The sequence below is a fragment of the Centruroides sculpturatus genome, unplaced genomic scaffold (assembly GCF_000671375.1).
Source record: "Centruroides sculpturatus isolate CEXI.00-Female unplaced genomic scaffold, Cexi_2.0 scaffold324, whole genome shotgun sequence".
Lineage (NCBI taxonomy): Eukaryota > Metazoa > Arthropoda > Arachnida > Scorpiones > Buthidae > Centruroides > Centruroides sculpturatus.
In genome coordinates, this window is record NW_019384466.1 from 583,461 (window position 1) to 601,908 (window position 18,448).

Below are 18,448 nucleotides of genomic sequence, written 5' to 3' on the forward strand. Positions count from 1 at the left end.
TTAACCGATTTGGTCGTTAACCAGGACTTTCGTTAACCGGGGTTCCACTGTATTTTTGGACGTGACAAGATTATTATTTAATTGCTTCTTCAAGCTAAATAATCTTGTTAGAACAATGATGAGACAGTCCTTTATCTTTTAATTAAACTTTATATTCTAATCTAAGACTATGTATACACGTCTTCACTCATCGATAACTTGGTGCGTGACTGAACAATGGTTTTTTTCTCCCTCCTCAAGCTGTCTTACGCAGGATGTTGCTAGTTCATACATAGTTTGTGATATTCACTCTTGCTCTAATTTAGTATTTTCAAACAATCCCCCTCTTGAAGAGACTCTATCTTTACTTAGTGATCTCTTCACTAGTTATATGTCCACGGTGGATCAGTTAAGTTCTATACCTCATGTTTTCTCAGGGATTCCATTTCTCCCTCCGTGACAACCCGCCATCTAGCTGAATCATTCGATTTATACTCGGTTTTGTTGTCACTTCTTATTACCTTTATCTTTCTTCCTGTTTTATTTTCTACAAAGGATAAGTATATTTTGAATTTCTCGAGAGCTTCGCTTTTGTTTTTAATGAGATATATCACCATCTAGAATAATCATCAAAAAACATGATGAAATATTCACTTATGAGGGATATTTCCACATTAGAAAATCTTGCTTTATCATTGCACATGTGTGATGAAGCACCTAAGTCTAGACACCATTTAAAGGGTTTTCTTTCCCTTCATTTGCCATAATATTAGTATTATATGACTCCTGTTTTTCTGTTGTTAGGCTTGTAGTTATAACTCTATGTTGTTTACGCTTGTTTCTGTGCCAGCATTCTATAGCCTTATGGCCTATTTTTCCACAGTTAAATAAACAAACCATACACACCGGAAGAATACGATAATAAACTTTCTACAAACCTATAACCAGCGTGAAATATGTTCAATTGCTTACGCAAACGTTTTCGGATCCCACTAGATCCTTCATCAGGCTATGTTCCATTTTCAACGATCCGTTAGAATGTCAGCTGTCTTTGGAACGAAATTTCAAAAATCGTATTTTGCATTCCATTCGGAATCACGTGCCTTCCAACTCGAAACTCAGCTGCAACTCGTTACGTAGCAGCTGAGTTTCGAGTTGAATATTTTTGGATTACAGAGACTAAAAATCGTCATATTAACTAATACACAGCAAACCATTTATATATAATTTAATCTAAGACTATATATACACTTGCTGTGAGATTTGTCTACCAAGAATATTTTTGGATTACAGAGACTAAAAATCGTCATATTAACTAATACACAGCAAACCATTTATATATAATTTAATCTAAGACTATATGTACACTTCTTCACTCATTGATAACTTGCCGTGCGACTGAACAACAGTTCCCCCACCACTTCGAGCTGTCTTATGCAGGGTGTTGCTAGTTCATACGTAGTTTGCATTCACTCTTGCTCTAGTTTAGTATTTTCCAACAAATCTCAAGTTACACTAGAATGCAAAACAATTTTATATAATGAAATACATTACTAAATAAAATACTGCTGGAAATCAGAAGGTATGTTTCATTATATAATTCTTCAGTTTATTTGTAGAACATCAAAATTCTAAATAGAATGGAATAAAAACATAGAATTTAATTTTTTGAATGTGAAATACTTAAGAGATGAAATGTCTAATCTCTTTAGCCAGTGTGTCATCTTTATTTTATAACAATACCTATATGCACACAACACTGAACTCAGAGCATTAATGCAGCATTTTTGGTGAGAGGTTCTTAGTTGTCTTAATTTAAACAGATATCATTTTAATCAAATGAAAACATTAAATGTATAATCATTTCATGATTAAATTCTGAAAGACCAGAATTTTATGCTGACAAAATAGATAAATATAATATACACATTGACAAGCATTTTAATATTTTTGATGACTGTGTTGAAAAACTGTATTTGTGAAGTTGCAATATCTTTTAATATACATAATCATCTATATATTTGATTATGTGTGTCAAACATATTACAAGTGAAATATAGATCCTGAAACTTTTCTGAACCACCTTCATATTTATAGATTCATTATATACATATATGAGCCATTCATTTTGAAAGTGAGGCAAGTCCATTTTACATTATTGCTAGATATTTATAATGGGTTTAAAAATATTCATAAGCAGTAAAGGACTTATTTTATATTTTTCATAGTTTATTTCATGTAAATTTAATATGCAATTATGATTATCCATGTTAGGTGAAAAAAATCATAGTTTTGGTGTGTGCCAATGGACTTGTCTCACTTTCAAAAGCAATGATTTGTTGAAAACTTTGCCTTTGAATAGAATATACCATATTTACTCGCATATAAGACGAGGTTTTTATTCATTTTTGATTGCTTCAAAAACCTAGGTTGTCCTATATGCGTGAGCGAAGGATACTTTGCATTTTTGCAATAATTCTTATGAACCATGTGTTTGCATTTTTATACTGGATGCTCATCCTCTGGTGTTTAAAAACAAAAGTATTTTATCTGGGTCATTTCAATTGTTCTTGTGTATTGTCAGGAGTAAAGATGAATAGCAATAGGAAAGCAAAGCTTTTGAATTGAATTCCAATTTGAAATTCCAAAATCACATGGGAGCCTGATATAAGTTTTAATCCATTCCCATGTGAAAACAGATTATTATTCAGAAATCAGAATTCGGAGAAACTCATAAGTGGATGGAGAGTGGATTCAACTGTTAAGAATTGGCAAAAAAGGTTCCCAATTGTCCAACTTTACATGAACAAATTATGTCAATTTTACAAGATTTTTTCCTTAAAGTTTAAAATGCCAGTAATTCTTGCAAGGCAATGTGTGCATTTAAGTGCATTTGACATTTTATTTGTGATTAAATGAAATAAAATTAAATTGTATTAATAAATCTAATTTTCTTTATTTTGATCTTTAAAGTCACACCTCGTCCTATATGCAAGATCGTCTTATAAGCAAGTAAATGCAGTAATTGTAATAACAAAAAATTGATTATTTTATTTATTTATTTTATTTCACCATTTCATACTTCTTTTGAAAAGCTACAATAAAACAAGAAATAAATTTAATTTTAGGAAAAAGATGGATAACAAAGAAACAATATTCAGTAATAAGTTGCAAGCATATAATTATATTTCATAGTTTAGTTGGTGGAGATTTTTAAAGTATTCATGATGAATGGGGTGGTACATAGGGTAATAAATCCATTATATTTTTATATTTTTCTTTAGTAATAGGCCTAGTTTTTGCATTTAAAGAATATAATACTATTTTCCGAAACTACTTGGCCTACCCTGTTTTGGTGATAAATGAAGAGTTTGAAATTGCGAATCTTTTTCCATCAATGTTTTATAAAACAATTTATATGATGCATTTCTTGAAAATCTTATCCAGAAAATATTCAACCAATTGATAGTTTATCCATCAGTATTTTTTGTTCTTTTCAAAATTGCCTCCTCCAAAGGTTTGGTTGAATAGAAGTCTTCACTTTTCATTTCATGTACTAAAAATGCATTATGTTTGCAAAATTTTTGTATTAATTTGTAATAATCCTGGGCAACAGCCACTCTCCTGTGCTGTTGTTATTTAGAGTGGACTTCCCTCACTTTCAAAATAAACTCAATAAATATCGTTGACAATATAAATTACTAGTAACAAATTTTTACTGATATTAAAAGATATTTATTGTGAATTGATTAAAAACATAAAATTTATGTTAATTTGTAATAAGAATTAGCTTTAACTATTTTTTTTTTTCACAAAATGGACTTGCCCCACTTTCAAAATTAACGGCTCATATATGGATATAATTAAAAATTTTAAATTAAAATTAACATCATTAGTCTTATCTCTAACAGATTCTTTTTATAAATCAGTCCATTTATGGTAATATTGTTGATTTTAGGTGGATTTTTTTTAAACTGAAATAAAAATATTGAATTAGATTGCATGGTTTATTTATTCTAATAAGAATTCATTAGATTTATTCCAATAGATTTGATTTATTTGGTTGATTGATTTGGTAGATAGAAATATAGATTTTTAATTGTAATTTAACTAAGTAGTTTTTATTGCATCAATTGATCTATTGGTTTTACGTGGAAACTTTTTTAATATGAAGTTTAAGTGATTGTTGTTTTCACTTTTACATTTATATATAACTAGACATTACATATTAAAAAGCAATTACACACTATCAATCATCTGTAGGCATATAGTTGTCTGAGTATATATAATTTTATAACTAACTCAGATAACTGGATCACTAGTATAAACATGCTAGTAATCATCTGATTTTTAGAATTCTATGATAGAACCAGATATCTAGGAGTTTATACATTTCTCTAATTCCTTTGTGATTGTCCACATCTCACAACCATATGGAAATACTGACCAAACAAAGCATTTTAATAGTTTAGTCTTAGGTGTAATATTTAAATCTTACATTAGAAATTCTTTAAAATTTTGGAAAGCCTACGTGGCCATTGCTTTCCTTGCAATACATTATTTTTCAATCTGTGATTAAATAACAACCCAAATATTTTAAGATCTCTATCATATTTACATTTTTACCATTTATATTAAATATTTCTCTATTGCATTTATTCTTTACAATCATTATTTTAGTCTTATTCCAGTTGTTTTTAAGTTGATGAGATTGTCCTACTGCACTAAGTTTGGATGAAGCTTTTACTTTTTTTCTAGTAGTAATAAGTGTCATCAGCATAACAGATATAAAATTTTTGCCTCCTAGTGAAATTCCTTGGATATCCTCCAAAGCTTCCTGAAAATCTTTTCACTATAAATGTTAAATAATGATGGAGATTTTAACAACCCTGCCTAAGTTTATTACATCTAACAAAAAGCTTTTGTCTTCTGCTGAGAGGTTTCAATATCTCTGCGACTATACCATTGATTCCTACTGCTTTTCCAAAGCTGTCAAAAATGAGGATATGGAAAAAGCAAATGACTTTTTACATTAGTTTTTATTTTAAATTAAAAAAAAATTTTTATGTTTAAACAGATGAGCTAATTCTCCAAGTAAGTTTTTAGTTTTAAAGCATTGTTTTATTAATGGTTATAGCGTTATTGGTTTGGTTTAGAGCAACAATTAAAGATATTTGTTCAATGCAAGAATTTATGGGATCTTTAAAATATTTTTCTTACTTGGTTTGCTAGTGAATCTTCAACATTTTATCAATATTTATAATTACATTTTTACTATTACCAAGAATTGAAATTGTGCTTTATTGCTATTTATAAGATGCAGCCATCTTTCATTAAAGATGTGTACTCATTAACTTTGAAATAACAATCAAACATACACATTCTTTATCAATGACAATTTGGTAAATAGTTGACACTATTAACAAACATTGCTTTTAGGAACTTGAAGATTATTAATATTTTATGTTTTAGTCTCTTAAATAAATTAATATATAATTATTTTTATTTTAAGATTTAATAATAGGAACTAAATGAATTTTGATTATTAAAAATTTTACTTTTAGAAATATTAATTTTTATAAAATTATTTTAATAGTTACTGCTGGCGCAGCCAGTCAGCAACCACAACCACAACCTCCGCCAGGTTCAGATTCCTCTTTAAATTTGGATGCAACTTTGTGTCTTGACAATGATCAGTGGCTTACAGTTGATATTTCTACATTAGAACAGGATGTAAATTCACTATACTACTCTGTTTTTGGATCAAATAATAATGAGACAAATATTTCTGATGGAGATACATGCAATGCCAATATTTTGATAACAAATGAAACTGTCACTCAGCGTTGTTTGACACCACTTCCCATGAAAGGAAAAAAATTAAATAAGTCAGAAATACCACAGACAATGGAGTCTGACTTATGGGGTTTGGAAACTGAAGAACCTATACTTCAAGGAAAATGTCCTGATGGAAATCTTGATTTATACTATGAAACAAGGAGCCCACTTTCTCTTTGGGGTGCTCCAATGGATTTAGACTTTTTAAAAATGGATGATGTCTTTCAGGTTGATAAAGCAGATCTTGTACAAGGTCCTACTTTAGCAGAGCTTAATGCTAATGATGAATCCTTATTTAACTCTTTGGACTACTATGATTCTCTCCTAACAGATAATAAAAAGATTTCAACACAACTTCCAATGACTCTCAATAACAACCCTGTCACAGTTAACAATGCCAAAGCAAATATTGCAACACTTCCCATAAATCAAATTGTTAATCCTTCTATGAATTCAACATCGCAACCCATTAATATCAATAAAAAGAATGAAAAAACCAACAATATAACTCCAGTTTCAAACATTCCTACAACTTCACATTCAATACTCTGTGCCTCCCTTTTACAAAACAATATTACATCATCACAAAAAGCACACACAGTCTCTTCAGTAAAAGCATTGGATATTGAAAATGGAAATATTCAAGCCATATCTTCAAATTCCTCATCTGAAACATCATCAAATATTGTTCAGTTGTCTTCTTCTGCACCAGCAAATACTGATTATCTTAAAAAATGGCAAGAAGTACCTTCTTTACAGAAACAGCCACCTACAACTCCAGTTATTCAAAGAACAAGAAGAGATACCGATCGTTCAGTTTGCAGCTTTTCATCAGTATCATCATTATCCAATGAAGATGATTTTAATAGTGATGGAGATGATGACCAAGATGATATTGTTTCATCTGATAATGGTAAGTTTTTTATTAGGTTTTTAATAATGATTAAACAATATCTTTACCAAATTATCATTTTATTTGTGATTATATTTTTATTTTGTTGCCAACAAAATTATTTAATGTTCTGTATTTTGCAATAAAAGATAAAAGTTCATATCAAATATAAATAAAATTTCCAAAGTAATTCAGTTAAATGAACTGAATTTCCAACAAAAATAACCACTTAATAAAACCAATAACCGATATTAAATAATCGTAAACTGAACTGCGAACGTTTTTGGTTCCTTCCCTAGGACCTTTCTCAAGCAGCAATTCGTTGAATTTTGACTTTTGAAATGTTGTTCGGAAGAATAATTTTTCGAATAACGCTATTTACTAGTCTTCGTTCATAGTTATTCTAAAGATGAATCGCTGCTTGAGAAAGGTCCTAGGGAAGGAATCGAAAACGTTCGCAGTTCAGTTTACGATTATTTAATACCGGTTATTGGTTTTATTAAGTGGTTATTTTTATATTAATCCGGTATTTGAGGATTCTTTATGAATTTCCAACTTTTTCAAAATTCAATATTTGGCATTTCTCTGTCATTCTGTGATGAGGATGATAGCAGTATTAAAAAAGTATAAGTTTTTATATTGGGTAATCAAACTAAAAGCTTATTTGTAAGAAGTAGATTTGGCACTACTGTGAACTACCCATGCATGTTATTTCTCTGTTTATGAGGATTACTTCAAGATATAAATGTTTCTTATAAGATTATCAGCACAAAACCTTTCTCACTAATTTCTAGCCTTATTAACTGGAGTACAAACGTTTTCGGCCTTCTTAATAGGCCTTCCTCGGGTACACTGTGGAGCGTCGGTTAGAAGAAGTTTACTTCTTCTTCGACAACCCCTTGAAATAAATAGACCATCCCACCCTCACCGCGTGCAACCGTTAGCGCTTTTTTACTTCTCGCGTTTATTTCCAATTCTACCTTCTAATCGTAACCCCCTTCCCATCCACGGTCGTTCGCACGCCTCTTCTTACTGTAGCATTGAATATTTACGGCCTCAACTATGATGTCACTCCCCACTAACCCCCTGTTGTGATTGTGCATCTCCTGTACGTAGCGCGCTTACTCTAAAATCTTTTTCCCCAACTTTAGCAAGTATCCTATCTGCACACCGCCCTTCTTTACCAAAAGTATTTTCTATTTTTCGCCCTCGGTATCGTATATCTATCATCGACGATGACGTCACTGGTAAGACGATACCTAGGTAAACATTGGCAGCATTTAAACTTCTTCTAACCGACGCTCCACAGTGTACCCGAGGAAGGCCTATTAAGAAGGCCGAAAACGTTTGTACTCCAGTTAATAAGGCTAGAAATTAGTGAGAAAGGTTTTGTGCTGATAATCTTAGAAATAGTTCTAGCTACATATGCATAGTAGTTTCTTATAAGCAAGACAGTAATAAGAACAGTCAGCTCACAGCATTGCCAACTCTATTCTTTGAAAGTAAATTTTTTATCTGATCTCTCTGTATATGTATGTATTGAAATATGAATGAATCTCAAATATGATAAGGCAAAAAAAAATATCTATCACTGAAAAAATATATGTAATTTCTATAATTTATTAAATACATGAAGTAAAGTATTTTTTAAAATTTAGATATATTTTTATATTGTTCATTCTTAGGAAGGGGAGTAATATAGAAATGAAATATTTTAAAGTTAAATTCAGTTTTGTATATTAAATATATTAATTTAATTTTTTTTAATTTATATATTTAAACAGTAGAATTAAGATTATAAATCATTCTTCTCAATCTTGTATCTGGATTAAATTCAGTTAAAACATTGATATCATTTTTCAGTCTAAATACTGCCCAGTTAACATTTTCAAATAACAGATGAGTAAAGTTACTAATCACACTACACCTTATACACTTTTCCAGCACTAGTTTAATCAAAACAAATGTTTTCAACCCCATTCAGAGGTCTCCCTCAAGTTAAAAATGAAAAGTGTGTGTAAGGTATAGTGTGATTAGTATATTTGTTTACAGGTTTTCTACAAGTGCTTTTAGATGAGTAAAAATTCTTCACCCTCAATATAGTGTTGACATTTTATAGAAGTCTTCAAATAAATAGATTCTTTCCAATTAATTTTAAGTTTGTTCAACTTAAGTTGAAAAACAAATTTTTTAAACAAAAATTTAGTACTACTGCAAATAAGTATAGATACATATTTCTCTACAAGACTATCACCACACCAAGATAAAACTTCCTCTCCAATTTTCTTGTTGGACTGCAATTTGAAAAAATTGTAGACCTATAAATTCCCACTGTCATTTGTCTGTCTTTCCTTAACCTCAAGAACAGCATTAGATAGATGAAAGACAAGACCAGATATGGAAAGTTTAGGAGTAAGAGGCCCCGATTACCTATATATGAACTTCCAGTGCAAACTGGAAGTCATGTTATTTCAATTCAAAAATTTTTCCCTGAAATGTGTTAGATAGATGACTCTGATGTTAAAAGAAAAGTATGATATACAGGGGCAAGCCACTACTGATTTGAAGTGGAGAGACTATATTTTCAATTAAATAAATTAAAAATTGCAGCCCAGCATTGTGAAATTGTTCATCCAGTAATTGTAAAATTTCATCTTCTAATAATAACAAAGCAATTTGAATGAAATCTTGAAAAATATAAGGTGATATCTAGACATAAACTACAGCCTCCCAGGAAAAACTGCACCAAAATTGCAATTCTCTTGTCATGTTCAGTCAAGGAAGGCAAGTTAAGCTATATTGATGCACTTGTAGAATGATGGCATATCTCCGTGATGTTGAAACAGGCTGCCAACTTGCATGCAAGTTTTAGTGGTACCAACACACAGGTGAAACACTATCACAAAGTGGCAATTTTAAAGGATATTTTCTGCAAATTTTTTGACCAACCTTCAAAACCCAGGACATTAAGCAGGAAGTGGGACATCCATAAATATTTAATTACATCACATTATCATATGAAATTTGAATTATGATATTTTGATATCATAGTTCTGTGGTACTAAACCAAAATTTCCTTGCACATTTTATTTTACATTTTTTTACTTCCCTGGCTCTGCCATGATTGTTATATATAACAGAGGGAAACTCTGTTATATATAACAATCAGTTAAAAAATGACCCCAAGGTTTTTACATTTTTGAACTCTGGACCTTGAAATGTTGAGAAATGCAAAAACATTTAGAGGTTTTTTGTGTGTATGGATGTTAGTGTGTGTGGGGGCATGAATTTGTTCACCCTCTTTGAAGCTTAATAACTGCTGCACTTATTGTTAAAATCTGAAGTTTTGCAGGAAGGTTTGTATATTAGGGGGATTGATGCTAATTAAATTTTGATGGTTAAAGGTCAAGGGATGGGGAGATAAAGGGGGTTTGAATGTCATATTTTGAGTAGGGGCAGACTTAATGACAATTTTACTCCTTATTAGCATTTACAATTTTTTTTATAAAAACCATCCCTCCCCTCAAAATTAAGCTTTTGGCCAATTGATGATAATTAAAAATATAAAGATTTTTAATAACATATCATAGCAGATGATGCCACCAAATGTTACTGGGAATTTTTAAGACAAATCAGACTAAGTGTTTGCTTGATTCTTCTTTTCCTCAAAAAAGTTTATGCAATTATACATTTAGGAAAACCTGGCCTAAATGAATGAATTCAAAAGCTGGTTAACTACTGATTGTGAGAAATATTAAAAAAAGTGCATCTTTTCATTTACCTTTTCCCTCCCTCTGGTGATGGCGTTGGCCAACGAAGCAGTTTCCAAAGATGGCGACCCTAGATGACATGGGATAATTCTTTGAGAAAAAGGGAACTAACTATAATTCCTTTGAGGGTAGTGTTGCAAATTAACTTTGTATTCTTATTTCAGATAAAGTTATTTTGTAGTACACAATAAAAGCATGCATATCCACATATAAATGGAGAATTTCCAGGTTTCTTTCAAAAGATGACTCTGAATTTTCCAATCATTTTCCATTCTTAAGCTTGATGTTTATTAATTAATGAATGGACCATGCTCATAATGTAAATTTAATTTTTCTAAACTAAAATAAACTTTAGAAAATATTCAAAAGAACTGGAATTGAGAGAAATTTTGATATCATTCCATCACTAATTGGATTCAGAATATTTTTTAAAACAGGCATTTATTGTAGGAGGTTGAATAAGCCTTAAAGAAAAGAATTTTTTTTTTACCATGGATTGAATCATGAAAGCAATCTGAGAATTATATTTATAATGTTCTCTCTCTTTGATATGCGTAAATCTTGCTCAAACATCTTTTGGTGGATGGAATACTTTGAAGTCTAATTTCAAATAACTTTTAAAGAAATAAGTGTTTTTTATTTGTATATTTGGAATAATTCTTTGTACCACTTAATAATTGTTTCTGTCTATTTATCATGCTGTTAAAATATTCATAGTTTGTGTGTTAAATTAAAGAGACATATAATTATTGCATTAACTACTGTATATAAATTTCTAGTTTTTATAGTTGTCAGTCTGTTGTATTTCATTAAAAAATATTCTGAGATCCAGTGCTATGGCTAGTTAATACAAATTTGAGCATAATCTAATGAATTCAATTTTTTCAAGTATTATTATCCTGTAAATTATTCTCATAAGTAACCAATTGAAATATTGAAATTGATATAGTAGTTTTGACCACTTTTCTAAATAATTTTTTACTGTTGAATAAAAAGTAAAATTTTTATTTTTTAATTTATTCATTTATTTGTGAAGAGTTCACATTTTTATAGAATTTNCCAAGAATATTTTTGGATTACAGAGACTAAAAATCGTCATATTAACTAATACACAGCAAACCATTTATATATAATTTAATCTAAGACTATATATACACTTGCTGTGAGATTTGTCTACCAAGAATATTTTTGGATTACAGAGACTAAAAATCGTCATATTAACTAATACACAGCAAACCATTTATATATAATTTAATCTAAGACTATATGTACACTTCTTCACTCATTGATAACTTGCCGTGCGACTGAACAACAGTTCCCCCACCACTTCGAGCTGTCTTATGCAGGGTGTTGCTAGTTCATACGTAGTTTGCATTCACTCTTGCTCTAGTTTAGTATTTTCCAACAAATCTCAAGTTACACTAGAATGCAAAACAATTTTATATAATGAAATACATTACTAAATAAAATACTGCTGGAAATCAGAAGGTATGTTTCATTATATAATTCTTCAGTTTATTTGTAGAACATCAAAATTCTAAATAGAATGGAATAAAAACATAGAATTTAATTTTTTGAATGTGAAATACTTAAGAGATGAAATGTCTAATCTCTTTAGCCAGTGTGTCATCTTTATTTTATAACAATACCTATATGCACACAACACTGAACTCAGAGCATTAATGCAGCATTTTTGGTGAGAGGTTCTTAGTTGTCTTAATTTAAACAGATATCATTTTAATCAAATGAAAACATTAAATGTATAATCATTTCATGATTAAATTCTGAAAGACCAGAATTTTATGCTGACAAAATAGATAAATATAATATACACATTGACAAGCATTTTAATATTTTTGATGACTGTGTTGAAAAACTGTATTTGTGAAGTTGCAATATCTTTTAATATACATAATCATCTATATATTTGATTATGTGTGTCAAACATATTACAAGTGAAATATAGATCCTGAAACTTTTCTGAACCACCTTCATATTTATAGATTCATTATATACATATATGAGCCATTCATTTTGAAAGTGAGGCAAGTCCATTTTACATTATTGCTAGATATTTATAATGGGTTTAAAAATATTCATAAGCAGTAAAGGACTTATTTTATATTTTTCATAGTTTATTTCATGTAAATTTAATATGCAATTATGATTATCCATGTTAGGTGAAAAAAATCATAGTTTTGGTGTGTGCCAATGGACTTGTCTCACTTTCAAAAGCAATGATTTGTTGAAAACTTTGCCTTTGAATAGAATATACCATATTTACTCGCATATAAGACGAGGTTTTTATTCATTTTTGATTGCTTCAAAAACCTAGGTTGTCCTATATGCGTGAGCGAAGGATACTTTGCATTTTTGCAATAATTCTTATGAACCATGTGTTTGCATTTTTATACTGGATGCTCATCCTCTGGTGTTTAAAAACAAAAGTATTTTATCTGGGTCATTTCAATTGTTCTTGTGTATTGTCAGGAGTAAAGATGAATAGCAATAGGAAAGCAAAGCTTTTGAATTGAATTCCAATTTGAAATTCCAAAATCACATGGGAGCCTGATATAAGTTTTAATCCATTCCCATGTGAAAACAGATTATTATTCAGAAATCAGAATTCGGAGAAACTCATAAGTGGATGGAGAGTGGATTCAACTGTTAAGAATTGGCAAAAAAGGTTCCCAATTGTCCAACTTTACATGAACAAATTATGTCAATTTTACAAGATTTTTTCCTTAAAGTTTAAAATGCCAGTAATTCTTGCAAGGCAATGTGTGCATTTAAGTGCATTTGACATTTTATTTGTGATTAAATGAAATAAAATTAAATTGTATTAATAAATCTAATTTTCTTTATTTTGATCTTTAAAGTCACACCTCGTCCTATATGCAAGATCGTCTTATAAGCAAGTAAATGCAGTAATTGTAATAACAAAAAATTGATTATTTTATTTATTTATTTTATTTCACCATTTCATACTTCTTTTGAAAAGCTACAATAAAACAAGAAATAAATTTAATTTTAGGAAAAAGATGGATAACAAAGAAACAATATTCAGTAATAAGTTGCAAGCATATAATTATATTTCATAGTTTAGTTGGTGGAGATTTTTAAAGTATTCATAATGAATGGGGTGGTACATAGGGTAATAAATCCATTATATTTTTATATTTTTCTTTAGTAATAGGCCTAGTTTTTGCATTTAAAGAATATAATACTATTTTCCGAAACTACTTGGCCTACCCTGTTTTGGTGATAAATGAAGAGTTTGAAATTGCGAATCTTTTTCCATCAATGTTTTATAAAACAATTTATATGATGCATTTCTTGAAAATCTTATCCAGAAAATATTCAACCAATTGATAGTTTATCCATCAGTATTTTTTGTTCTTTTCAAAATTGCCTCCTCCAAAGGTTTAGTTGAATAGAAGTCTTCACTTTTCATTTCATGTACTAAAAATGCATTATGTTTGCAAAATTTTTGTATTAATTTGTAATAATCCTGGGCAACAGCCACTCTCCTGTGCTGTTGTTATTTAGAGTGGACTTCCCTCACTTTCAAAATAAACTCAATAAATATCGTTGACAATATAAATTACTAGTAACAAATTTTTACTGATATTAAAAGATATTTATTGTGAATTGATTAAAAACATAAAATTTATGTTAATTTGTAATAAGAATTAGCTTTAACTATTTTTTTTTTTCACAAAATGGACTTGCCCCACTTTCAAAATTAACGGCTCATATATGGATATAATTAAAAATTTTAAATTAAAATTAACATCATTAGTCTTATCTCTAACAGATTCTTTTTATAAATCAGTCCATTTATGGTAATATTGTTGATTTTAGGTGGATTTTTTTTAAACTGAAATAAAAATATTGAATTAGATTGCATGGTTTATTTATTCTAATAAGAATTCATTAGATTTATTCCAATAGATTTGATTTATTTGGTTGATTGATTTGGTAGATAGAAATATAGATTTTTAATTGTAATTTAACTAAGTAGTTTTTATTGCATCAATTGATCTATTGGTTTTACGTGGAAACTTTTTTAATATGAAGTTTAAGTGATTGTTGTTTTCACTTTTACATTTATATATAACTAGACATTACATATTAAAAAGCAATTACACACTATCAATCATCTGTAGGCATATAGTTGTCTGAGTATATATAATTTTATAACTAACTCAGATAACTGGATCACTAGTATAAACATGCTAGTAATCATCTGATTTTTAGAATTCTATGATAGAACCAGATATCTAGGAGTTTATACATTTCTCTAATTCCTTTGTGATTNGGAGCCTGATATAAGTTTTAATCCATTCCCATGTGAAAACAGATTATTATTCAGAAATCAGAATTCGGAGAAACTCATAAGTGGATGGAGAGTGGATTCAACTGTTAAGAATTGGCAAAAAAGGTTCCCAATTGTCCAACTTTACATGAACAAATTATGTCAATTTTACAAGATTTTTTCCTTAAAGTTTAAAATGCCAGTAATTCTTGCAAGGCAATGTGTGCATTTAAGTGCATTTGACATTTTATTTGTGATTAAATGAAATAAAATTAAATTGTATTAATAAATCTAATTTTCTTTATTTTGATCTTTAAAGTCACACCTCGTCCTATATGCAAGATCGTCTTATAAGCAAGTAAATGCAGTAATTGTAATAACAAAAAATTGATTATTTTATTTATTTATTTTATTTCACCATTTCATACTTCTTTTGAAAAGCTACAATAAAACAAGAAATAAATTTAATTTTAGGAAAAAGATGGATAACAAAGAAACAATATTCAGTAATAAGTTGCAAGCATATAATTATATTTCATAGTTTAGTTGGTGGAGATTTTTAAAGTATTCATAATGAATGGGGTGGTACATAGGGTAATAAATCCATTATATTTTTATATTTTTCTTTAGTAATAGGCCTAGTTTTTGCATTTAAAGAATATAATACTATTTTCCGAAACTACTTGGCCTACCCTGTTTTGGTGATAAATGAAGAGTTTGAAATTGCGAATCTTTTTCCATCAATGTTTTATAAAACAATTTATATGATGCATTTCTTGAAAATCTTATCCAGAAAATATTCAACCAATTGATAGTTTATCCATCAGTATTTTTTGTTCTTTTCAAAATTGCCTCCTCCAAAGGTTTAGTTGAATAGAAGTCTTCACTTTTCATTTCATGTACTAAAAATGCATTATGTTTGCAAAATTTTTGTATTAATTTGTAATAATCCTGGGCAACAGCCACTCTCCTGTGCTGTTGTTATTTAGAGTGGACTTCCCTCACTTTCAAAATAAACTCAATAAATATCGTTGACAATATAAATTACTAGTAACAAATTTTTACTGATATTAAAAGATATTTATTGTGAATTGATTAAAAACATAAAATTTATGTTAATTTGTAATAAGAATTAGCTTTAACTATTTTTTTTTTTCACAAAATGGACTTGCCCCACTTTCAAAATTAACGGCTCATATATGGATATAATTAAAAATTTTAAATTAAAATTAACATCATTAGTCTTATCTCTAACAGATTCTTTTTATAAATCAGTCCATTTATGGTAATATTGTTGATTTTAGGTGGATTTTTTTTAAACTGAAATAAAAATATTGAATTAGATTGCATGGTTTATTTATTCTAATAAGAATTCATTAGATTTATTCCAATAGATTTGATTTATTTGGTTGATTGATTTGGTAGATAGAAATATAGATTTTTAATTGTAATTTAACTAAGTAGTTTTTATTGCATCAATTGATCTATTGGTTTTACGTGGAAACTTTTTTAATATGAAGTTTAAGTGATTGTTGTTTTCACTTTTACATTTATATATAACTAGACATTACATATTAAAAAGCAATTACACACTATCAATCATCTGTAGGCATATAGTTGTCTGAGTATATATAATTTTATAATTAACTCAGATAACTGGATCACTAGTATAAACATGCTAGTAATCATCTGATTTTTAGAATTCTATGATAGAACCAGATATCTAGGAGTTTATACATTTCTCTAATTCCTTTGTGATTGTCCACATCTCACAACCATATGGAAATACTGACCAAACAAAGCATTTTAATAGTTTAGTCTTAGGTGTAATATTTAAATCTTACATTAGAAATTCTTTAAAATTTTGGAAAGCCTACGTGGCCATTGCTTTCCTTGCAATACATTATTTTTCAATCTGTGATTAAATAACAACCCAAATATTTTAAGATCTCTATCATATTTACATTTTTACCATTTATATTAAATATTTCTCTATTGCATTTATTCTTTACAATCATTATTTTAGTCTTATTCCAGTTGTTTTTAAGTTGATGAGATTGTCCTACTGCACTAAGTTTGGATGAAGCTTTTACTTTTTTTCTAGTAGTAATAAGTGTCATCAGCATAACAGATATAAAATTTTTGCCTCCTAGTGAAATTCCTTGGATATCCTCCAAAGCTTCCTGAAAATCTTTTCACTATAAATGTTAAATAATGATGGAGATTTTAACAACCCTGCCTAAGTTTATTACATCTAACAAAAAGCTTTTGTCTTCTGCTGAGAGGTTTCAATATCTCTGCGACTATACCATTGATTCCTACTGCTTTTCCAAAGCTGTCAAAAATGAGGATATGGAAAAAGCAAATGACTTTTTACATTAGTTTTTATTTTAAATTAAAAAAAAATTTTTATGTTTAAACAGATGAGCTAATTCTCCAAGTAAGTTTTTAGTTTTAAAGCATTGTTTTATTAATGGTTATAGCGTTATTGGTTTGGTTTAGAGCAACAATTAAAGATATTTGTTCAATGCAAGAATTTATGGGATCTTTAAAATATTTTTCTTACTTGGTTTGCTAGTGAATCTTCAACATTTTATCAATATTTATAATTACATTTTTACTATTACCAAGAATTGAAATTGTGCTTTATTGCTATTTATAAGATGCAGCCATCTTTCATTAAAGATGTGTACTCATTAACTTTGAAATAACAATCAAACATACACATTCTTTATCAATGACAATTTGGTAAATAGTTGACACTATTAACAAACATTGCTTTTAGGAACTTGAAGATTATTAATATTTTATGTTTTAGTCTCTTAAATAAATTAATATATAATTATTTTTATTTTAAGATTTAATAATAGGAACTAAATGAATTTTGATTATTAAAAATTTTACTTTTAGAAATATTAATTTTTATAAAATTATTTTAATAGTTACTGCTGGCGCAGCCAGTCAGCAACCACAACCACAACCTCCGCCAGGTTCAGATTCCTCTTTAAATTTGGATGCAACTTTGTGTCTTGACAATGATCAGTGGCTTACAGTTGATATTTCTACATTAGAACAGGATGTAAATTCACTATACTACTCTGTTTTTGGATCAAATAATAATGAGACAAATATTTCTGATGGAGATACATGCAATGCCAATATTTTGATAACAAATGAAACTGTCACTCAGCGTTGTTTGACACCACTTCCCATGAAAGGAAAAAAATTAAATAAGTCAGAAATACCACAGACAATGGAGTCTGACTTATGGGGTTTGGAAACTGAAGAACCTATACTTCAAGGAAAATGTCCTGATGGAAATCTTGATTTATACTATGAAACAAGGAGCCCACTTTCTCTTTGGGGTGCTCCAATGGATTTAGACTTTTTAAAAATGGATGATGTCTTTCAGGTTGATAAAGCAGATCTTGTACAAGGTCCTACTTTAGCAGAGCTTAATGCTAATGATGAATCCTTATTTAACTCTTTGGACTACTATGATTCTCTCCTAACAGATAATAAAAAGATTTCAACACAACTTCCAATGANACCTGGGTAAACATTGGCAGCATTTAAACTTCTTCTAACCGACGCTCCACAGTGTACCCGAGGAAGGCCTATTAAGAAGGCCGAAAACGTTTGTACTCCAGT

The 18,448-nt window shown here is 29.0% G+C and overlaps 1 protein-coding gene across 3 annotated transcripts in view; it reads left to right on the forward strand.

Annotated features, from left to right (window-relative positions):
* Positions 1-18,448, forward strand: part of LOC111621046 (protein CREBRF homolog) — a 109,040-nt gene that overhangs the window by 77,956 nt on the left and 12,636 nt on the right. For all 3 annotated transcript variants that reach the window (XM_023363099.1, XM_023363096.1, XM_023363098.1), the window contains exon 3: positions 5,576-6,730. In XM_023363099.1, coding sequence (XP_023218867.1) covers positions 5,576-6,730 — 1,155 coding nt within the window. The remainder of the gene's footprint in view (positions 1-5,575; positions 6,731-18,448) is intronic.